This window comes from Rhododendron vialii, chromosome 9a (genome assembly GCF_030253575.1).
Source record: "Rhododendron vialii isolate Sample 1 chromosome 9a, ASM3025357v1".
In the NCBI taxonomy this organism is placed as follows: domain Eukaryota; kingdom Viridiplantae; phylum Streptophyta; class Magnoliopsida; order Ericales; family Ericaceae; genus Rhododendron; species Rhododendron vialii.
The window spans coordinates 221,900-246,136 of NC_080565.1; the positions used below are offsets into that span (position 1 = coordinate 221,900).

Below are 24,237 nucleotides of genomic sequence, written 5' to 3' on the forward strand. Positions count from 1 at the left end.
TTAGGGACATCAAATAGGCAACAAAAGAGTGGGGATTTAATTACATAAAATAGGCTTACATAATGAGGTTAAAGCCCTTTTATAGAGAAAATGCATAACCCTAGCAAAATTCTAACTCAAAAAATAAAACTTTTTAAAAATTGGGGAAAACAATAAAATTGAAAACTAGATAGAAATATAAAACTTTTCCAAAAAGAACCAACTAAAAAAAAATTACGATCTAAGAGTTATTAACGTTTCAAAACTTTCCTAAAATGGCAAAAGCATAAATTGAAGGCCTAAACGAATAAAATAGGCCGAAAAACACCATTGATCATCAACTTAAGGTTTGTGAGTATTGACCGGAGAGCGAAAATAAGTCAGCCGACCAAGTTTGGGCCTAATTGGAGCTCGTCCAAATTTTGCCAAATTGGGTAATTTGTAATTAAGTAACATTTGGACTTCTGAGGCTTCGATCGGTCCAATTGATCATAAAATTGGGTCTTCACGTGTCCTACGTCAAAGTTTTTATCTTCCCAAGGCTCCCACAATAGCATAACTTTTTTTTTATCAGCATAATAGCAAAACTGACTCTCCATTTTCTTCTTCTTTGTTTTTTTTTCTTCCTGTTTTGCTCTGTTTTTTTTCATGCCAGGTGTCTGATCAATTGGCGAGACGTTTTCCCTCCAAAAAGAGGGGTGGTGAAATACCATAGTTGCCCCTTAGTTTGACGGGGAAGTAAACGGCGTGAGCCTCAGGGACCCTTTAAAGTCAAATTGAAAACGTTGGGGACTAAATCTGTGCAATTAATACGTTGGGGACCAAAACGGAACGGATTGAATACTTTGGGGACCAAAAATGTCAATAAGCCCAAATATAACTACTCCTATATAAGTACCTTATTGGAAAATAAATCTCCTTTTAAGTCTTCTTTCACAGGCTAGGGTACGATAAACTCTCACCAGTTCAACCCATAAACCAGGTTCCGGCTGCTCCTATCCGGTCAGACGACGGCGGCGATCGTTCCGATAAGTCCTGGTATCTCTCCCTCTCCGACTCTCTCTCGCTCCCTCTCTCCCAGTCTATGTGCGTGGTAAGGATAGCTTATAGTTTGTTGAGGGGAAAGTAGGTTTCTGAAGTCAAATGGGTGAACTTCGGCGAAAGCTTTTTCCTTTCTTTAATATGGTCTCTTTGTAAATGGTTTAATGGATTTCCGTGCCTCTTTCATATCATATTCAAATTTGTCTTAGTCTTGTTCAAATGAATTATTTTGTACATATTCATAATGTGAAGAAACAAGCACTGATATTTCATATCATCTTGATTTCCTTACCTATTTCATATCATCTTTAAAGATGTCTTTGGAATTTTTTTTGCTCTTCTAATATTTTAGCTTGGTATTAGTTCATTATAACGGTTGTGTGTCTTGTTACGTGTATGCTTATGTGTCGGAGGATTATGTTGGTTGAGTACATACAGGAAGGCATTACTGATGGACAACGGAGAGTTGAATTCTGTACTTTCAGTTGAAGAAAACGGAACATCAAAAATTGTGGAGAAAGTAAATAGTCTGGCTTTAGATGAGCCATCAGGTACTATTCGTGAACTAGCTGTTGTTTATATTTCATTTTAGTCGCTAAATTGATGCGAGATTTTAATCAAATCATTTGAGGCGATAAAATGGATAAAGAATTTATCGAACTCCTTTTGGATATTCTTTTACATTGTAAGGTTCTAATCTCATTCGGTCGAGCATAATGATGTTTTATTTCTGCGCGCGCATACTCTCTTGTTTCAGTATTCGTCTAAAAGTTTCCAGGATAGTGTAAGCATATTAGCATCATTAGTTCTGGATACTTTGTTGTGTTTTCAGCACTATTTTGGGGAAATTTGTTTCATTGTCATCAATATTTGATGTTAGAAGCACGACTAGTTTCCACTCTTTAGTGCTTAAGATTTTTTTTTTCCGGAACTCCTACATACCGCACCCAAAAAGATCAGGCTCCATAGAAACTATGGTGTGCAAAGGCGTAAAGTAGTTTGGAAGGCTCAATAAGGTGCTCCTAATGATGAGGTCGATCTCCCTAAAACCATTCATTTGATTCTGATTGACGAATTAGGATTGCCTCCCAGAATCTATAATTGCCTCAAAAGATCCAATATATATGCAGTATGGAATATTTTGAGTACAACTCCCGTTGATCTTAAGAAAATTAAAGATTTTCGCATAGAATAGATAGGTATTGCCTCTAGATTGTATGTATCCACTGGCGATCACAAGATTTGTATCTAGGGGTTTCCTGAACCACATGTATTTACATTAACAACAAAGAATTGTATTCCATCAGTGTATGTTTTCACTTGCTAGGTTTGACGAAGTGACAGAATTATGTGTATAAGCGTAAATGTGTATATGTAGACAGCCGAACCGGAGAAAGTATTGGGCCTAGAGAATAGGTAGCCCGCAAAACAGATCGCGTTGGGCTGAACCGGAACCGGGTCACGATTAGGCCATTATGGGTGTAAAAGGCATGGAGTTCGTGAGGCCAAATCCATGGAATGGTGGGTGTGAAGCCTGGTGACTGGACCAGACCAGGTTAAGCCCAACACATAGTATGACAGCCAATGTGGCTCCACGTGCTGAGTGGCATGTTTCACTGACATGGCTTCCGTCTACGTGGCACTAGGTTTGTCTGCATGATGTCATTCCCAAAGGCGGTTAAGGGTGGCGTCATGAGCATGTGCCTAGTATAAGACCCAAGTACAGTTCCTTTATATAAGGTGCAAAACAAACCTTAGAGAGGTAGGCCGTTAGTATCTTGCTAGAGCTTTGGACTTTTCCTCCCTTGAGTTGAGACTTACTTAGGTATCGGAGTGCCTTCTGACTATGTATGGCCGGTTAGGTACTAATTGGTATTTGGTGGTTCATCTTGCAAGCTTAGGAATGTCTCGAAGAGGAGGATTCAAATCCAATCTGTCCCGTTCCTGAATCATCCCCCCCTCCCCCCCCCTCCTCCCCCCTCCGCCCCCTCAATAACTGTCGTTTGATTTTAGCCAAAAAATTGTTCGCACCTTTGAATTTTAGGGTTTTTTCGGCATATACATAGGAATTTTAAGTGTATTTATGCACCCAAGGGACTTATAGGGGCCAATCCCATAGAATGTTTTCAAATTAACTTGAAAGTTTAGTACAATCAGTATGAACATTTGGAGTTGTGCAGGGGTCGGGCACCCCCTTGCGTCCTCCCCTGTATGAATCAAGTTTGGGTGGCTTAGAAGGGTTATGTGGTGGGTCTCTATCTCTCCTCGCACTAGGCCATACCTAGAGCTTACAGACAGAAGACGAGAGACAACAGGTCTTGGGACTTCGACGGCAAGACCAAGTAAGATTTGGCTTTGATACTATGAGGAACATTAAGGAAGTAAAGATGTATCAAATCTAATACAGAGGGGAGACACTAGGTTTACATGATCTGATGTGGTTCGACCATAGTAGCCTACATACAGAAGGAAATTAAGAATACAATATAACTTTCACGGTTAGAATAGCTACATGAATATGATTAGACTTGCTAGAGATAGAGAAAGATTGAGTGGATATCTATCGCTTAAACTGTTTCAATCTACTAATCTCAAACAATAAGGTCATATTTTGTCAACCCGAGTACTTGCCTCTATCACCCCTTCAAGATGAGCATGGACCAAAAGGAAATGCTCGCCCTGATAGTTTTTTTGGGAAAATTGTCCTTATTCATTTTAGCATGAAGAATCCAGAATGAGAATCATCTTTGTGAATCTTGCAAATCAAGATGGAAAGTAGCATAAAATATCATTTCAACCAGGTGTACCTTTCAAACTATAGAGAAACAAGTGTTGCTGAGTGCATTGTAACGAAGAAGTTTACAAGAGCAGAAAATTTGATCATAGTATGACGTCACAAAGCTGGCAAAATTCCACATTTTGCTTTGAAGCACAAACAAACTTATGCAAGACAACAAAAAATCTGAAGGGAAATTGACAACGGGTTTGAATTTCTTTTTGGATAGAATTGATTTGTATGCAAGATAAAACAGGTAGAAGATTGTGTGAGAATAATTAGGACTAGGTCTAATTGACCCGCTCGGAATCTAGTAATGCGCATAAGAAATATACAAATGGAAGCTGGGGACAATTTATGATCTGACATGAATCAATGCTGTGGTGGGGGATGTTAGGTTCAAGTTCATCCATTTGCATTTGGTTTTTTAACTTCTGTGTCTCTTGGTAATGATCCTGATTCGCACACCAATTTCTCCATGGTATTCCTTCAGCCTTACAATGGGGTTTCAAAAGTAGCTCAGATGTAACATGTAGCTAGTGTAAATTTTCCTTATATACCACTTACTCCACACATTCTTCAGACTTGGGACTTTAGGGATGTCACAGTCTCCCCACCTTTGTCAGCAACGTCCTTGTTGCGCCAAATGGCCCAGCCACCTTTCCTTGGTTGGCTGGCACCAAGGATCCCACCCATGTGGGACTGAGATTGTGCTATGATACCATCTGCAATGAGTCATATCCTCCACCAACTTGTCCATGGTAATCCTTTACAATTTGGCTTCAAAAGCTATAGCTCAGATGTACTATTTAGCTAGTTTACATTTTTCTTATGTACTGCTTCCCTGTTCACACAAACCACTGATGTGGGACTTGAGGGTTGTCACATCTTTGCATATTACTGTTATCTCAACATGTAAGATGAGGTTTCAGTGAGAGAGTATGTGAATAGATTGATATAGAATAGCGGACCCATATATTCTAATATCTTAAAGCATCTTCAAATGGAGTTGTTAATGAGCTCCTGGCGTCGTATCTCATAACTAGCCAGTTGAGCTAGCTAACTTGAACATTTTAAAGCTCAATGGGACTAGCTAAAGTTATTGCTAAAATAGAGTGGCTAATTCATCCCTTTTAGTAACTAAGTGGGTCCCACTAAGACGGTTTTAAAAATTGGCTGCTACTTATCGTTTCAGCCTGGCCGTTATGTAACAGTTTTTTAGCCTTCTGAGACCGTTACGTAGCAATATACCGATGAGATAGAAAATTGCACGCTTATTGGCCGGTTCCCATTACGTATCAGTCCATTTCATACCTTTACACCACGAGCATTAGGATTATAATTTACATGTCCCGACACTGCTATTTAAAACCTTGGCCCCACACATTCTTTTTGTTTCATTTACGCTGGTACATTGGAGCTTTCATGATGTTGTGAAAGTGGCTAAGACTTAATAAATGGAGTTGGGGACCATTTTTCTCAGGTGTGTACACTTTAATGTATCAAAATCTCAGTTTGACTTATGGAATGAGTGGGTGGTCAATAATGCAACATAATTTCAGAGCAGACAATATAGCGTGTTCAACTAAAATACTTGTACATGTTTGGCTCACTTCTCGAGAGTGTCCACTAGAGATGGCAGGTTTGAGAATAGAAATCATAAAGCTAAGAGTTTTAGTCTAAGAGTTCAAGCTGTTGGGACAATAGGTGATCTAACACTTTATTTGAGCTAGCTGTTTTGTATAAGATTTCGGTTCATGATAATTGGTTCCCTCACGAGTCATGATTTGTGCCATTAGTGCACTGTGTTCCATTGTGAATCTGTGATACGTATGTTATGGAACTCTTTACCTCTCCATATCCGTTAGGTAGACGCGCACGCGCGTTAGTGTCAAGAGCTGGTCCACATTCGTTATCTTATGTCTCCCAAACTATGGCAGGATGCTTATCCTGGTGGGTCTCTCTACTCATGCCAGATGGTTTTGAGTTCAGATTTGGAGTTTTCAAAGGTTTCAAACATTGAAGAGCATCAGTTGGAACCACAGTAATGAGATTTTATTGAGGGGAGTGAATGTTTATTGTGAGAACCATGAAATATAGATGCAGGTGTGAGAGAATATTGGTTTGGCAGAGAAATTGACTGAAAGATTTAAAGAATAGAGAGTGCTTGTGGAGCAGAGAGAAGAAAAGAGAAACGATTGAAGTATGATATCATAGACATAGATGACATGAGAACATAGGAAACGAGTTTGGAACCGTGATTCAATTTAATACTCTAATCAGGAAAGTGTTAAAAAGTTTGCATGAGCATTGGGTTATGTTGAACTCAACACTCTACGAATCTGTATTCTTGCTTTTTCACAAAACAATAAAAAGGTTAAGAAGGTTCTGAATTTCATTGGATGTGACAATTTTCTAATTGAACCATGATGCGTAAGTTTCATCAATTCTCCCCCCGCATATTTGCGTACAGAGTCGTATCCATTTGGCATGAATCATGATTGTGAACTAAACCGCGTATTGTACAATTTGGACAAACTATGGGTACAGAGGAAATACATGGGTTTTCTGCCGCTTGGGGGGGTTGGTGCTGCCCCTCTCCTCCTCTCCCCGGGCATTCCTCCACCTTATTCAAAAACGATAGGCGATTAATGTGAAGTAGGTGGCGGCGGCGCTGGATGCGGTTACCAGTGATATGGGTTTCGACATCCGGGCTTCCCCGGATCGTTTTTTGGGGTCGAATCGTTGGCTTCACGGCGATCAATGACGGGGTGCTCGGACGGCGACGAGATTGGCTTCAGTAAGTTTCATCGGTTTCTCTGTCTTCTCCCTCCCCCTCTTTTTTCCGACCCCCCTCTTGGATGTTTGGTTGCACTTTTCATCTCTTGTCGTCTTCTCGTTTGCTCCTCGTCTCGGCTGTGTTTTTTTTCCAATGGATCTGCCGGCCTGGTAGTTCCTGGGCTTCCTGTGCTTTTGCCTAACGGCGAGGCAGATCCGACTGGTTTGGGAGCTTGGCTGGCGGCCTCCCGCCGGTATAAACCGTAGGGGGTTCCGGTCTTTGCCTAACGACTTTGGTTGAGTGCTCACGTGTGAGATTTGGGCTTCCCTCCGTCGATTTGTGTTCCAGTGGTGGTGGCGTTTTGGTGCTCAGCGGATGTCTGGATTGGCTCGGCGGTGGGGTGGTGGTCAGACTGATGTGGTGGCGGCAGGTGGAAGGCAAGGGCTTGAAATGTTCAGTAGTTTGGGTTAGGGTTTTGGGTATTCTTTGGGCTGGGCTATATTGTAATATCTGGGCTTTTTGGCCTTTTTCTAGGGCTTTGTTACCTTTTGGTGGTGTTTTTGGGCTTCATTGTTGTATTTGGGCTTTTAGGCCTTCGGGTGTTATGGGCTTTGTTCCCATTTGGATTTATTCCAACTTTTGGTTGGACTCCCTCCCCCCCTTTCTCTTAATAAAATGTTACTCTTGCCTATCAAGAAGGAAAAAAAAAAAAAAAAAACAATGGGTGCATTGCGTGCCTTTTTCGTCTTGCCTCCTGGGAAGGGGGAATAGGGTTGGGGAGGGGAAAACACTGAATTTTAATCATCCTAGGCCTCGGTATGTTTTGTTCCAGAAGTGAAAATAAATTACAGACTCACAGTTGTGGAGGCAATGGAAATCTACAATTATTAGCAAGAGAAGGAACTCAAAAAGTTGAACGCATGAGTTAGAGGCCTAAATTTGAAACTTGTCTGGCACTTGCTTAAGTTATTATTGTGAGCGACTGTAATGGATTCTTGTGGTGGACCCTCAGGCTTCGAGTGTTTAGAAGTAAAGAACAATTGATTTTCTACCAGACTTTAAAGCTCATGTCTTATGCCAGGTTATAATTCTTGAATTAAGCTGTAGTCTTGTAGACAAAGCGTGTGGCTTTTGCAATTGGAGTTCTATTTCTTGTAATGGTTTTTCTTCGATTCATGTTTGTACATTTCTAATAAACTTGATTGAAGAAAGAAATTTACTGTTTTTAGAGCATCAAAGAAAGTGATGCTTCAAACGGTTGTACACGGGTGCATCGACATTCCTTATGTTACTGCAGAGCAGTCAATGCTGTTTTCTTTGTAGGGACATGTGAATAATTTCCCGTTCTGATAAATGGACCTCTGCACTTACAAACAGATATGACGGAAGCTGCGAAGAAGAAGAAGAAGAAAAGCAAGAGCAAGTAGGGTCTATTCAATTTCAGTATTCACAACTTGCTTAGCATCTTTAGGGCAACATTTCTGGAAGATAAAGGTTGATTGACTCGTCTAGTTTTACCATGCACAGGAAGAAGAAAGAACTGCCAGAGCAAACTGATCCACCGTCCCTTCCAATTGTTGAGCTTTTCCCCTCTGGAGAGTTCCCTGAGGGTGAAATTCAACAATATAAAGATGAGTGAGTATATGCTAATTTTGGTTTACTATTACCCATAAACTTTGTCTTGAGCATTTTCAAGTTCTTGTTTTGCAATTCTATTGAACTAGGTTCTTTGCTTTTCATTGGTGCATGGATATTGTTCACTGATACATGTTGGTCATACTTTTGATCATCAAATTGTTTGTATGTCCTTTTTCTTTGTCCATGTTCTTTGCTCTTTATTGGTGCATGGATATCGCTGACTGATGCAGGTTGCCATACTTCTAATCATTACAATTTTTGGATGTCCTTTTTCTTTGAGCATGAACTTCCTTACAACTCCAGGTTTCTCTAAATGTAGAGAATCGTCTTTGATTGTAACTGCCCATCTTACCCAATTGGTTTTTGTGCTGCTATGCTTTTGATAATTTAGGCCATCATATTCTACTTAGTATTCCAATAGTGAAACCAACGGCATAGAATCAAGGGCAAGTCTCATACATAAAGCATGTGCGTCGTTGTTGGTGTTGCTATCTTTGTAACATAGCTCCAGCCAAGCTAAGCAAGCTTTTGATCATTGACACCTACTTCATTATTACCCGAACAGACCTTTAGTCAATGACCATGAGTGAAAGTAATACACGAAAACTGTTGTAACTAGTGCAGATGGCTGCGTTACAGCTGAGGTTTAGGAAAGCTAATAGGTAAACAGTCTTCCCCTTTTTCTATGGGGAAGTTGATTCCTATGAATACTACTTAACAAATAGATTGAGAATAATAAAGAATGTTTCCTTTGAAATAATGTCTTTTTTGTAGTATTATTTAAAATTGATAAAAAGTCGCTGTACATTTTCAAATAAAAAATAGATTCAAATTCAAACAAAAATATAGTGAAGGAGCAATGCCTCATGGATGGAATCGTTTTTTCCTTGCAGCTGTGCCACGATGCTAATAGCAGAGAGCACATATCATCTCTCTAGATAATCATTTTTTTTTCTTAAACAGCTCTAGATAATGACTTTCAAGTCAAAATAATTCATTTCAACAATCAATTTATTGCCTGGCTTGCATATCGGCTCTTCCCTCTTTATTAGTTCATGGCTTCCATGAGGCACATGAATTTTTAGAATGGGATCATCCAATGATGACAGTGTTCTTGCAAGTGTCAGAGCTTGTTGATCAGTTGAGGGAGTCTTACATAGTCCATTATGCATGCTCCCTTACCTTAAAAAATCAGGCAAATGTGTTGCTTTCTAAGCTGTTCCTTCTTTGAAATTGGGATATCATTTGGCTAGCATCAGATTTAGCACGGTTGGTTTATAGTTTTTGTATTTTCCCATTCTTCAGTTTTTCTGATTTTTCTATCAACATCTATGCAAGGTATTGCCCTACAATGCATTACTCGAGGTTTATAATAGGCTTAGTAGCTGTACCATTCCTTACAAAAGAGGCCTATACAACTCAATGGAAAGAAAGACAACTATGGCAAATGGGAAAGCAGAAACTTTTTTGCCCTTACACCTGCTTTTCTGAACCTTGAGAATTCCTGTTTAGCTTCTTTTCGTCAGAGACTCAAAGTCCTCGTCGTTGCTCTTTATGTCCTCATGATTGTCAACTTCTCTGCTATGTACTGATTTGGTGTCGAAGACTTGGTCATTGTTGATTGAGAATCCTTGCTTTCCTTTTTTGGGTGGTCAGCAATTTCATATGGCATCAGACCTTGGTTCCAAGAGGTCTTGGTTTGAATTCTTTTTTCTGTGTGCGCCATGACTGCCATCTACTCCTGTATGTATGGTGTTGGATCTCTACATGCAAATCTGGGTCGCTGGTGAAGGAGGTCGTTGGATATATCGGTGTCGGTGGTTGAGCACATTGATCACTGACCAGTAATTCCTTTTTCCTTATTTGTGCCGAATACGCTTTGTATATTGTTATCTGGATGAAATGCACTCATTTTTTACCTCTCTCTAAGTCAAGGGCCACACACTTTGGGGAGTGATTTAGGAGGTTGCCCATGATCAGTCAAGTCACTCCTCTGAAACTAGTAGATGAGCTTGGTTGGACTATCCACTCTATGCCAATCGATTTTGAGTTGGATGTTTAGACTCTCGATCTTCAACCAAGTGCTCCTTTCTAAAATTTGGGTGAACAAAAGCAAAAGGGTAGGTAGGCGCTCGAACCCCGAGGGCAGTGGCTCAAGTGGGTAGATTGCCTCTTGAGAGACAGATTTCTTTGGTCTACCAAAGGAGCATACATTTTTGGTTGAAACTCTGATTGGGCAGATATTTGGGATAGTATTGAAGCCCTTGGAGTCCAGTTTCTAATGGGGTGGAGTCCAGTTTCTAATGGGGTGGCCTCCTCGTAAAATTCCTTGTATAGTATTGTTTATGGCTGAACAACCGCAATGGCCATTCTAGACCACCAAAATGTCATCTGAGGACTACATATTAGAGTCTTCTAAGGTGTCAACCACACAACTTTCTACGCAGATGTCAAAGAGGTCATCAATCTTTTGAGATATAGATTTGGCCCAATATAATAGAGTTAGGCAAGCATTCGAGTCTCACAATGATATTCATTCTAATTTTTCTACTCACCTAACTTTTTCGGCTCACAGGCTCACAAACAAAGTTTCTTGGACAAGCAACTGTCCCAGGTCTTCATTGCCTTTAATTTCTCTCGAATTCCCACATTGTCTAGGAAGGGACTTCTCTTGCCTGCCTCGCTCTCAGTGTCAATCCATGCTTAAAGAGCCTATCATGAGTAGCATTTGCTAGCCATCTCCATACCCTACTTTTCAAAATAGATTTTTCCAGTCTGGGGTCCATCTAGATTGTTCATTGTTTTCCATGTGCTATCTATCGTGTAACTTGTGATGTAAACTAATGCTCATGTATATGCCTGACTATATAGGTGAAAGTTTATTCTGTGTATCCCCCACGTGTTTGTGCCCCACTTTAGATAAATAATGTATCCGCATGTCCGTGTTGTATCTGTGTTTTTTTTGGGGTGGGGGGAGGGGGGTTGGTTCAACAGTTATCAAGGGAATAAAAGAATTGCGTAGAGCATTTACAAATTCTTCAATTAATGCAAAACAGATCAATGGAATGAGGAAAAGTGCACATCTGTCGTACTTAGAAGAGAAAACGAAGATCTTTACATCTATTGTATGTGACGCTTTTCTCTCTTGAAGGAAAATTGTAACATCAAAGTTCGGGACTAAAATTGTTTTCTCGTGGCGTCTTTTAACCTTTGTGCATGACCTTCTTATATTGTTTTCTGGGATTGTCTTAAACTGGTATAATATTGTTGTCTCTTGCTAGCTTTTTCCACTTGTTTTCTCACAGCTTCCTGATTGACATTTTTTATTTTGTTTGTTTTTCTATACTCATGCGTCTTGTCATTATCCTCCTGCTGCTCATCTTTTTGGGCTGCATGATAAACTAAATCTACCTGTTTCTTTCCTGAGTTGCACTAATGAATGGTATCATACTTTTGTGCTGGTATATTTTGGTAATCTTTGCTTTTAGAGATGAATTTTGAATGTTGACTTCTGTTTTAGTAACCTCTGGAGGACTACATCGGAGGAAAAGAGAGAGTTGGAGAGGCTAGAGAAACCCGTATATAACTCAGTTCGTCGAGCAGCAGAAGTTCATCGCCAGGTTTCTAATACTTCCTATGTTTTCACATGCAAAAAAGGCTAGTAATAGGAAAAGAAGATAATCTCCTTTCTTTTAGTGGCTGTCAAAATTCTTCATTGTGAGTTTTGGCTTCTGGTTTATCACATTTACTTAAAAATATTTGTGTTCACGCTTTTAGGTTAGAAAATACATCAAAGGTATTTTGAAACCTGGGATGTTAATGATTGACTTGTGTGAAACATTGGAGAATACCGTCCGTAAGTTGGTGTCAGAGAATGGTCTTGAAGCGGGTGTTGCATTTCCTACGGGGTGCTCTTTGAATTGGTAAAATTTTGTCAGCTGAAAATCCATGTGTGTTCCTTTTCGCTTGTTAATTTGTCATCGTCCTTGTATATAAAGTTCTTTTTGCCCAGGGTTGCAGCTCACTGGACTCCAAATTCTGGAGATAAGACTGTGCTTCAGTATGATGATGTGATGAAATTGGATTTTGGAACTCATGTTGATGGTAGTCACTTTTTCATACATCTTACTTTACTGCATATACCATTGGTAGAACATTAAATCATGATACAGTGCCACTTTTTTGCTGAATGGACTCTTTTACTTGCAGGACACATAGTTGACTGTGCTTTTACAGTGGCATTCAATCCTATGTTTGATCCTTTGCTTGAAGCCTCACGAGAAGCTACAAACACCGGGATCAAGGTGGTTGAGCTGATCTATAACAGATATAAGCTATTTATTTTTTCATACTGCAGTCAGACTGTTGAATATTTTACATAAAGAAATGGCTGACATATTCCTCGAGGCGTGTAGATTGGAGGGGGCTTAGTTATCGTGGTATTGTTCGAGAATTCACAAGTAAGGTTAGAATTAGGGTTGCTGAAGCAGTTGAATATCTGCCTTGGCATTAATTGAATTGGATTAGTTGTTGATCCTAGATTAAATTTTTTCTTTTATTAAAAATATAGTTTCCAAAAGATAAAACATTCTAAACCAAAAACTTTTTTTTTTAAGAGTAAATAGACGGTGCAAATTCTTCGTGGCGGATGTAGTTTGCCAATTATACATAGGGAAGGCATATGACGAGGTGAACTAGTAATTTTGCCAGAATGTGATGGAAAGTGTTGAACCCGGAGTGCCCCTATGGATTTGGTTACACAATGTCACTCCTTGCGACCGCTCTAAAATCAGACTTGCGGGTGCGATATCGAATGCCATAAAAGACTTAATTGAAACCCTTCCTACCACCGATTGGTTTTAGGAGAGATGGTGGAAAAGCCGTCCGACAGAAGACGTCTAGGGAGGCTGGTACATATAGACCCAGTATATCCTTACTCTTTATTTTAGGGATGGAGGTACTGAGCCGGATGATTCACAAAGCAGTGGAAAGAATCTGGGCTGGTCAACTTGATGTGTCAGTGGGGGAAGTCTCACTTGTTTGTGCTGATGACAATATAACTTTTTATTGGGCAGAGGTGACTCAAATGGATTGTCTGATATGTTTTCTTTTTTGCATTAAGGCAGTTTTGTGCCTTATATCTATTTGTGTCGAATCTGCCCATTGAGGTCGTGTCCAACATTGACTCCTCAACTTTGGTGTTGTGTTGCTTTGTGTTGTTTGGATCAGCCTTTGTTCTCTTGAACCAAATGTAGTGTGAGACTATGTTGTGAAAGATTCCAGAAAAAAGGTTGGCAAGGTGGAGGAGGCTATAGTTAACCTCGGAAGAGCATTGCTCCTGTTGAAAACACGGGATATATTTAGTCGATATATAGATGGCTCCAATTCAATTTATCCATCATTGATGACTGAACCTCAAGTTGATGCGAACATGAATGATTAGAATGATAGAACTTGCCTATATAAACCTTATGTTGTAAGCTTGTAAATTGTAGCAAGAAAAATGTAAGGGAGAGAGATATTGGGTGGGTTTCCTGTTTTGAGCTCAAGTGAGTGAAAGCCTTTGTAAATTCTTCCCAATATTGAAATCTGCTACTCATGGTGTAGGCGATTTACCGAACGACGTTAAAATTGTTGCCTCTGACTCTCTGTTGTTTGGGTGTGTGCATGTGTATGCTTTTGGGTGTCCTTGGACACAACACTAAGCTTATACACATTTATTATGGCTTTATTTTTCGTCTCGTGCCAGCAGCTATAATGTTGGAGGAGAAGCGGTGAGACCTTTATCTGAGGATGTTATTAGGGATTGATCGTTTGGAGCTTAGGTTAAGTATATAATTCTTCCCACGTACCCCACTGGATCTGTTACCCATAATTTAAGAACTTGTAGTGACTCATGCATGCAGGGGTTAGGGGCTGCGAAAGGTCAAGCATAAACGGATCAGGTGCCAGATCGAGATAACTGGTGGTAACAAAAAATTAAGATATATGATCGATCATATACTTGACAATGCAAGTGCAAGTCGAGTGAGGTAGAGCATCATTATGCAAGCTTATCCTTGACTGTTTTTTAGAGCATACCGCCTACTCTTTTGATGGCCCTTCATATGTCCCTTTTTTGTGTGTGTTTGTATCCTCATAACTAGTTTGGTGGTGGGATAAGTTAGCCGGCAATGTGTGGTACCTAGGGAGAGGTTGAGGGTTGTTTTCCCTTCTCTTTTTCAGATAACAATTGATTGGTGTACCCCCATAGCTGACTGTATTCAGAGGGATGGTGATCGAGTGGCGTGGGATATTTTGCTTCGTGTTGAGGTGCATGATTGGGCGGTGGACAAGTTGAGGGCTCTTATGGAAAGACTCTACATTGTGTTGATCATTAGGTTTGGCCTTTGGGCAAGACACGATCAAATGGAACCTTTAGGAACTCGGCTTTAGCCGCTTTACCCTTATTTTCTCGGGCTGATTTGATTAGGAAGGGATTCCTCTAGCACCCTATTTCCCAATATCTATGGATGGAAAGACACCAAGCCCATCAATCCTGCTGCCTAAAGGCATGAATGCATGAAAAAAAGAAGGTATAAATGGTCTCTCCCAGTTAAAATGTTAATTGCCCTTTACTTGCTTTGTTGGATGTGCGATGCTGAGCCAGATTGGCACGATTATATTTTAATTTGGATCAAAAAGTTTAATGAAAATTGGTATTGCATGTGTAAGCGGGGTGGGGAAGCGGTGGATCATCTTATGCATTTTACAGTGCTTGCGATCTTTGGATGACGGTTTTCTTTGGGTTCTGTGAGTGTTGCGTTTTCCCAATGAGTGTGACGGAGTTACTTCATACTTGGTGTAAAGCTAGGATGGGGAAGAGGTAGAGGAAAATTTGGAGTTTGATACCTCTTTGTTGTGGACCAATTGGCGCGAGGGAAGGGATCTGGAAGGCAATTTGAAGGCATTGGGGATCTATGGTAGGCTTAGAAGTACACTTACTGTGTTGTTTTTGAGTAAGTCAAACTTTTAAAGGCACGGTGGTGCCTTTAGGACTTTTGGTAGGTAGCCTGTTTGTATTCGAGTGGCACCCCCTTAATGGCTTTGTAACATTGTATATCTACTTCTGAACAAAAATTACGATTTGTTGCTCAGAACATTTACCATTGGTGTAAATACTTTTGCAGGAGTCGGGGATTGATGTGCGTCTTTGTGATGTTGGTGCTGCAATTCAAGAGGTCATGGAGTCTTACGAGGTTGAAATAAATGGAAAGGTGTTCCAAGGTATTGCGTCTTTCTTAAGTCTTAGAAGATATGTTTTTGGGCGATACTTTTTATCTTGAAAGTGCCAATATATATAAAAAATTATCATCCTGTGCATAGAAGGGCCTTGCCGCCTTCATCTCAGTTGGAACTTTACTGATTGGCCTTGTGTCCTTAAAGGAAGGGATGTTAGCAGTCGACTGTCCAGACTAAAAGCTTGCTTTCTTCTTTTTTTTGGTACAAAGACCAACTTTTTTTTTGGTATGTCGGAAATTGAAGGGTCGGCCTAGCGCAACAATAAAGTTGTTCCATTGGTCACAGGTTCGAGTTGCGGAAACAACCTATCTACTTGCAGGGGTAAGGCTGTGTGGGCGCCCCGTCCCGGATTGATGTTTTGAGAGTCGCCACCCAGATTTTTGAAATGGTTGATCCTAGAAACCGAAGATTTGTTTAGAAAAAAGGCTTTTAGTCCGGGGAAAACCTAAAAATCTTGGGTTCAGGAGCCAAGTTACGAGAGGAGAAAGTTTGTTGAAAAATCACCCCTCTTGCCCAATAAAAATTGGTCTCTACTAAGCGTTTTAAATGGGTGAGTTCAAAATCGTTTGAAAATCTTAACTTTTGACTTATCTATTTGTTCAGTCCATAAAATTGATTTGGAAAAAAACTATAATGGGCTATCACTCAAGTTTATATATAATCAATACGTATATACACGCTCCTTCCGGCGCTCCAAAGTTAGGATTTTCTACATAACCCTGCTTCCGTTCCTGCATCGTGCAACGAAGCTCAAAACCAATCACAAAACAACACTATGTGATCCCCAAATAGGATTCGCTTTCAAAGTATATTTTCGAAGCAGGAAGGAACATGTTATGAAATACCCTCTCAAAAGGCTCATCACAGCACTATTTATGATGGCAGAACCTATGCTTATCTCTTCTCCAACTTTGAAACTAACACACTTCGATAAGTCCTTCAAGAGCTAAAGCCATTTCCTGAGCCTTTGATCATGAAAAATTGTCACATCTAAACAATATCCCATGGGGCTACCGTATTTAACTGCAATAGCTCTTGAGGAACCTATCCATTTCACGGACAGTTCTCGTTGGGTACTTAATCAAAAGTCAAAACGACCTTATTGAAGAAGCCATGGTGTACTAAATATGATGAGGCAGATATTTGTGTACCAAAGTAGGAAAACCAACAATCTAACTTTGTGTATAGTGTATATGTGTGTAACCTAGCTCTTTTTTGCCCTACACTTTATATAAGAACTTGCTCTTTATTTCATCACCAAGCACCAAACTTTTTTCTCTCTAGGATCTCTCTGTTTCTCAGTGGTTTGGAAATCAGGCCCATTTATAGTGTTTGTGGATCGATTGATTCATGTTAAAGCATCCAATTCAAAACCAATTGGCAATGATGAAGAGGCCCTAGGCTCATATACTAGTTTAACCAAAGTGGGACAAGCTCTAACACTCCCTCGCACGTGCGATCACTGACCCAACATGGGGAGGTAAATAAAGTATCCATACTATAGGGATCACAACGAAACAAGGTGCGCTTAAGGCACAAAGAATGAGGCAATCAACCAAGAGAGTCTTGTCCAAAAGCCGCCAAAAGCATAGTTCTGATACCATGTAAAAGCATCCTACTCAAAACCAATTGGCAAATAGTGAAGAGGCTGCCCAAGCTCTTGTACTAGTTTTAAAGGTCAAGCTCTAACAATGCATAATTGCAAAAGTGAGATACCAAGATCCAACTGATCTTCCATTTCAACTGTAAGCAACGCTCATAAGATCAAGCACCAAACAATACAAATTACAATCTAATCCCTAGAACTCCACCATGCTTTTAAACATTCATAGAACGCCGTTTGTGATGGTCTTCAATGCTGTCCCGACTTCTGCAGTGGTAACATATAGGAACTGATTTTTCTAGTTTACCTTCTTTTGTTTCCAGATATTTAGAAAGGAAAATGGAAGAGAGTGGAAGAAGAGGACCTCGAAGATGATAATTGTTAAAGATTTAGTCTAAAGAATGCTACATCTTCCGGAGTTAGCATTATTGCCTATGCTGTTCTATTCTTCTTAACGGTGTACAATTACACATATGTAGCCAGAAAGTTACATATGTCTTGTGACTATAATTGTAGGATCATGAATTTAACTTGTTCTATTCAATTGGAACATGATACATACAATCACTTACGTCGATTTGGCTGATTTGGCAGTTAAAAGTATAAGGAATTTAAATGGTCATAGCATTGGGCCCTACCAAATTCATGCTGGAAAATCTGTTCCCATAGTTAAAGGAGGAGAGCAGACAAAAATGGAAGAGGGTGAATTTTTTGCAATCGAAACTTTTGCATCAACAGGTAATGTTTCTCATTTGGTAGGGAAGATTGATATTTGACCTGCAGGTGTTCTCTATGGCAGACATAAAATTATTTTTTGTCGTCAACCTTGTGTTTACTTTTGAAGGCAAGGGATTTGTCAGAGAAGATCTAGAATGTAGCCATTACATGAAAAATTTTGATGTTGGCCACATTCCACTGCGGCTGCCCAGAGCAAAGCAACTGTTGGCAACCATTAACAAGAACTTCTCCACATTGGCCTTTTGTAGACGTTATCTGGACCGACTTGGGGAGACTAAATATCTAATGGCACTAAAGAATTTGTGTGATGCTGGTATTGTTCAGGTCTGCCTTTACAAAAGCTTTGTTAGTTTCTAAAGGAGTTATCAATCGATTGAACTTGATTCATCTCCATCATTTGGTGTGTATTTAGTTTCTCTGTGAGTAGATCACATCAATATGTTATGCTGTGGTATTTTTATTTGTTTTTTGTTAGTAGTCCCGGCATGAGAGAGCCGGGGGATTTGTTTTTTGTCACTTGTTAGTAGTCCCAGCATGAGAGAGCCCGTGAGATGTATAATATATCTCATCGTTTCTAGGTTTGTTAGATTGTAACTTTTAGAATTGAGACCATATTTAGGTAGATCGATAACTAGAGAGATGGATGTCTATAAAGAGAGAGGTATAAAGAACAAAATTGCTGCCCATGAGAACCAATGTCAATTGAACCGTAGAGGTCAAGCTAATGCGGGTAGTGATGTGGACTGTTAATGTCCTAGTCGCCGGAGGAAGATTTTGGTCCAGGAAATGTTTCAGTAGTAGTAGCTGTTGTTGTTATTATTATTATTACTATTATTATTATAGCCATTGTTGATATTATAATTTAGTAGGATAATATCTTGATTAGTGTTAAGATATGTTAATATAATATAATGATAAGTAGTTATGATATGGTTTGTTATGAGAATGTTATCGAGTTCTAGTAAGGATTCTATTTTCTTTTTTGTTAGGATGCTAGTTCTAAAAATAAGAGCTTATTTGATATATTGTGGGAGTTTTTAATGAGAATTGAGTTTTAGGGTTGTGGGCTTGTGTTAGGGCTGTGGCCCATTTGTGCTACCCTTCTCATCCCTCCACGTCCTCCATCAATTTTTGTATCAGAGCCTAGGCTCCTAAACCACATCTCCCTCTTCTTTTATCTGTATCTACCATATTCCTATTTCTCTCTACAAATCATCTGCTCTTGAACCCTAACAGCCCGTGAATTCACCTTCCACCAACCATGGTAACCACTGCAGAATTGAACTCCAAATTTGATGGCTTTATCAAGAGCAACATGATTTCAAACGATCACACCAAGAGTTAACAGAAACTGTCCACGATGTGCAAAGTATGCAAATCTCAGCTCTGATTCACAATCTTTCTTTCCAGTTGCAATCTACCGTCCTGGTTTGATATTTATGCAGTCCATGGAATGCAACAGGTGGTTTGGAAGATTCGCAGTTTTGGGTTAATGTGTATTGTATTGGGGGATGCATGTGCCTTGCGACTTTTCATTTAGGGAGCTTTGACCACACATTCAATGTATTCAACCATCATACCACACATTCATCCTATCTAGCCATCTAGGGAATGAGAAAAGTCTTTGGTATTAAACGCATTAATCCTACCCAGCCATCTAGGGAATAGGAACCGTCTTTAGCATTAAACACATTAGGAGCCTATAAATTGGTGTACTTTAAAATTTTGAGATAAGAATGATTGTATGAATAAGAATATATAAAAGCTTATAGCTTTGAAGATTGTGTGATGCAATCCTTTCTTTGGTGTGATACTAAAGAGCCCCTAGGTGTGATGCCTTGGGTTTGCTAGGTGTGATGCCTAGATCTATCCTTCTCTCATGGTTTACTGTTCACTTCCCAAACAGCCCCTGTTGTCAAGTATTTCCATCTTCCTTAGCCGCATTCAAATTCTGTCCTGTATCAATTTCGGTATCAGAGCTTACGGTTTCTCCACTATGTTCTCACAAAGTGAGAGATCCTGTGGGCCACAATATGCCTTGAGCCATCCGATTGAAATTCCAGATTTTGATGGAAGAAATGATTGTAGGGTGTTCTCCAATTGGCTGGCATCAACTGAGAATTTTTTCGAATACCATGAGATGACGGATGATCGAAGATTAAGATTCGCGAAGATTAAACTCGTTGGCTTGGCATAGATGTGGTGTTATGGTCTTGACATAGATGTGGTGTTATGGTCTTCAAGGTCATATTAGAAGATTGGAATTGCCATGGATAAACACATGGCTAGCGATGAAAGCTAAGCTCCAAGAGAAGTATATGCCTTTTCATTATCCTATAAAGGACTGTCTTGTAAAGGTTTGTGAGCAGCATGTTAATTCTAGACCTATCAGGGTGTGTTCCACTTTCTTCTTAAAAGTTCTTTTTGAAAAAGAAGGTACTTTCAAGCTAAAAAATTATATGTTTACGCAAATAATTTTTATACCAATATGGATCTTATTTGATAGATCTCATTGAGATCTTTTAAACAATGCAAAAAAAATCGGAAAATTATTTTTCATTTTCATAATATGTGAGTTCGAAATTATCTTCTTTTTAAAAAGGAAGGTTTAGAAAGAAAGCGGAACGGGCTCTCAGTAACGTGTTTGAAGAGTGTATGCAAAGACTGGACGCCATTAGTCTCCGGAATAGAGTCATGGAACACTCACGCCTAAACATTGCTAGACGGAACACCAGAGTTGAGGCCATTACAAAACCGCCACAACCAAAACAAGCTAGCATGGAGTATGCAGATCAAGTGACTCAAAGACCAAAAGGGGTTGTTAAAGATACAAACTCTCCAAAGCTTATGTAAAAGAAACTGATTATGTCCTAAATCCGCCCAAGGTGGAAGAAAATCAGATTTTTAAGGCTGAAAAGCTCCAATGTTTGAAGTAGAAGACTTGAAAGAGGTTGCCAATACTGTTGCTGAAGTGGCTAAAGTTGGAATCCAAGAATCTAGTGTTCCTTGTGCTCTTGAGACCGACAAACTGAAGCAACCAGCTGCTGGTTCAGAAAGTAATACACCATCAGAAGGCAACAAATTGCCTTTGAAGCTTTTCGACATAGAGCCAGATGACATTAGAATGAATGGGCCCTAACTCTGCTCCTGAGATTTGGTTGAATTCAGAGGTTTTCCTATTACTTCAACTGATTTTATCATTCCAGGAAAATTCACCACAGGAGTTGGAGTCTCATTACTTGCTTTATTTGAAGAGGATGTTAAAGCATCCAACTCAAAACCAATTGGCAAGGAGTGGAGAGGCCGCCCAGGCTCATATACTAATTTTGGAGGAGATATTTATCTGACGTGGGACAATTTCCAACACTCCCCCTCACGTGCGACCCCCGACTCGCACGTGGAGAGGTCAACAAAGGATTTGGAACACACGGATCACAACGAAACAAAGTGCAACTATGGCACAAACAAAGGGAAAAAGCCTCCAAAAACCTAGCTCTTATACCATATTAAAGCATCCAACTAAAACCCAATTGGCAAGGAGTGGAGAGGCTGCCTGGGCTCATATTCTAGTTTTGGAGGAGATATTTAACCGATGTGGGACAATTTCCAACAGTAGGCGATTTCAATTTCCCTTTGTAGATTGTGATATGAAGTCATCGTTGCTATTGAAAAGCATTTGGATTCTCATTCTTCAAAACTCGAGGTCGAGTTTTCTCCAACCAAAGGAGAATGATGCAGTCCATGTTAAATGCAACGGGTGGTTTGGAAGATTGACGTTTTGGTTTAATGTGTATTGTATTGGGGGATTCCAACCTGAAACTAATTGGCAATAGGTGCAATAACCTCTAGAATATATTAACCAAGTTTAGGTGACTTAAATGAGCGATGTGGGACAAGTTTAACATTCTCCCTCATGGGCAGCCCCTGGAGGTGACAGACCAGGCAATTGAATCGGGTGACAGAAATGACAGAGACTTTTCCAAGAGAGATGAGGCCATCCAAGACCTAACTCTGATACCAAGTTACACGGTCTTGGGTAGAACTCAACCCCAAACTCTAGCTATTAAAGTGAGGGTGCCCTCATGCTTATATTCTTCATATTATTTTGGTACCCAAGCGATGCGGGACTTCGCTTCACTCCCAGCGTGCTTACTCGGCAGCACCTGCCGCGTGCAGGCTAGGGACACGCACCCTACCCATCCTTGGCATACCCTGCTCGGATACCATGTTAGATTGGTTCCGTATCATGTTAGATTGGTTCCTGGCAACAGAACCAATCTAACATGGTATCAGAGCTAAGTCTTGGGTGGTCTCACCCCTCCTAGGAAAGCCTCTGGCATCTCTGTCGCCCGAGTCAATCGCTCAGCTCTTGGTCTGTCACCTCCGCGTGCATCCGGGCTGCACGTGAGGGGGAATGTTAAACTTGTCCCACATCGCTCATTTAAGCCACCTAAACTTAGTTAATATATTCTAGAGGCTACTCCACCTATTGCCAATTGGTTTTAGATTGGAATCCTCCAAGAAATCTAACTGCATGAGCCCTGTGACTTTTCATTTAGGGAGCTTTGACCACACATTCATTGTATTCATCACACAACACATTCATCCTATCTAGCCATCTAGGGAAGAAGAAAATTCTTTGGTATTAAACAAATTAATCCTATCCAGACATCTTGGGAATAGGAACAGTCTTAAGCATTAACACATTAGGAGCCTATAAATTGATTTATGAATGATTGAATGAAAATTTGCAAGAGCTTTTTAGCTTTTATGATTGTGTGATGCAATCTCATTCTTTGGTGTGATGCTAAAGAGGCCTTAGGTGTGATGCCTTTGGTAACCTAGGTGTGAGGCCTAGATCTATCTTCCTACAACCCTTCTTCTCCTCTTCTCTTCTCTTCTCTTTCTTCTGTTCACGTGCACTATTCGCAGTCCCCCAAAACAGCCCCTTTCTGTGTGTTTAAGCATATCCTTAATCCAATTCCAAATCTGTCCTCCATCAGATATAATCCCAGTCACCCTTGGAAGTCCCACCTTCGGAGCAATATGACTGAAAAATCTCCTCTTTTCCTTCAATAGGGAAACCAACTTTGAGAGAAAGCCTATACTGATTTTTACTGGTAGTATGGAGAACTGGTTCACTAGCTTGATAGAAGAACCTCTATCCAGACATTTTATTTTATTTTGATAAGTAAATAATTATATTAGAGAAAAGGCATTAAGGGAATGCCCCCTGGAAATGATGGAGCATTAAGTACCTCAAGTGAGTGACGAATCAAGAGAGCTTTCATCTTTCAAGGCCTGTTAAACTCGAATTTCTACCAAGGATGCCGGGTTTTATTTGTGCCTTGAGAAATTCATGCTTCTATCTGTTTCTAATGTTTGTAATTTTCGATATCTCACTCTTAAATCAATCTGTATGGTATGCCAATCGAAATTCTGTAAATGCTTTTTGTTTTGTTGTAACTTGTACATCCATCTATAACATGCCGTTTGGAAATCGTGTGATTTACACAATGCAGTTATTATGGTTTACGTTGCTCTTGTATATTCTAGATCCTTTTTTTTTTGGAGAACGAAAGATGTATACAAATGATATCTTGCGTATAAAACAAGCAAATAGATCCACAAGTAAGGCCCAACAACTTCTTGATGCCAATGGACCACAAAGCATAGTTCAGAATATTGTCAATTTGTTGGTCTAAATTCTGCAATGATGTAAGGTGTGATCATTTTATACGCCAATCTTAATTCAGATATTAAGCCTGAAGAGCCTTTACCTTTACTTTTACAGCCTTACCCTCCTCTCTGTGACATCAAAGGCAGCTACGTGTCTCAGTTTGAGCATACCATATTACTCCGACCAACTTGCAAAGAGGTCATTTCAAGAGGTGATGATTATTGATTTTGGAGAGACTTGACGTGTTGGGTTGGGTAGACCGTTGATGGATACCAGTATATGGTGGTTGTACGTTCTGATCAGGGTTATGATAAAGGCATTATTAGAATTTTTTGTGCAGTCTACCCCTGTCCTTTCAGATTTTTTGCACTCTGTATTGAATTCAATTACGTTATATTACTGATGTTGGAGAATTGATGGTACACTTTGTTCCGTAATTGTATACTTGTCAATGTTTTTATCTAGTCTCATGCACGTTAAGAGTTGTATCGATTTCTCAAGGAAAAAAATAACTTGTAGGCTGATGAAAAAGAAGTGGAGTTTGGGGACAAAGAACCAAATTATTAATCATTCTCATTCTCCTTTTGTATTTGTGCTTCTCTAGTTCTCTTTACCTGATATATGCACATTTACAAGCTCTCATCTACTTCAGGCTCTTCTAAAACATTCATTTTCATTCTTAATTGGTTGCCAACTCGGTAATGATCTTCAAGATATTGCAG

The 24,237-nt window shown here is 39.8% G+C and overlaps 1 protein-coding gene across 3 annotated transcripts; it reads left to right on the top strand.

Annotated features, from left to right (window-relative positions):
- The first annotated feature begins 883 nt into the window (after positions 1–883).
- Positions 884–24,106, top strand: LOC131301784 (methionine aminopeptidase 2B). 3 transcript variants are annotated; one of them, XM_058328215.1, is made up of 12 exons: positions 884–1,017; positions 1,459–1,571; positions 7,953–7,998; positions 8,103–8,210; positions 11,734–11,833; positions 11,991–12,136; positions 12,226–12,317; positions 12,423–12,517; positions 15,383–15,479; positions 17,692–17,835; positions 17,942–18,159; positions 23,592–24,106. In XM_058328215.1, the coding sequence occupies exons 2-12, from the start codon at positions 1,472–1,474 to the stop codon at positions 23,754–23,756; spliced, it is 1,311 nt and encodes a 436-aa protein (XP_058184198.1). In that variant the 5' UTR covers positions 884–1,017; positions 1,459–1,471; the 3' UTR covers positions 23,757–24,106. The 3 variants fall into 3 exon arrangements, with proteins under 3 accessions (XP_058184198.1, XP_058184199.1, XP_058184200.1); XM_058328216.1 differs by having other exon boundaries at positions 23,630–24,106; XM_058328217.1 differs by lacking the exon at positions 884–1,017 and having other exon boundaries at positions 1,464–1,571; positions 7,899–7,998.
- Positions 24,107–24,237: the final 131 nt, after the last annotated feature.

Coding starts and splice junctions, on each gene's coding strand:
- LOC131301784 (XM_058328215.1), top strand. CDS start 1,472: ATGGACAACGGAGAGTTGAATTCTGTACTTTCAGTTGAAGAAAACGGA. Junction 12,318..12,422: donor TTTTGGAACTCATGTTGATG/GTAGTCACTTTT, acceptor TTTTACTTGCAG/GACACATAGTTGACTGTGCT. Junction 17,836..17,941: donor CGAAACTTTTGCATCAACAG/GTAATGTTTCTC, acceptor TTACTTTTGAAG/GCAAGGGATTTGTCAGAGAA.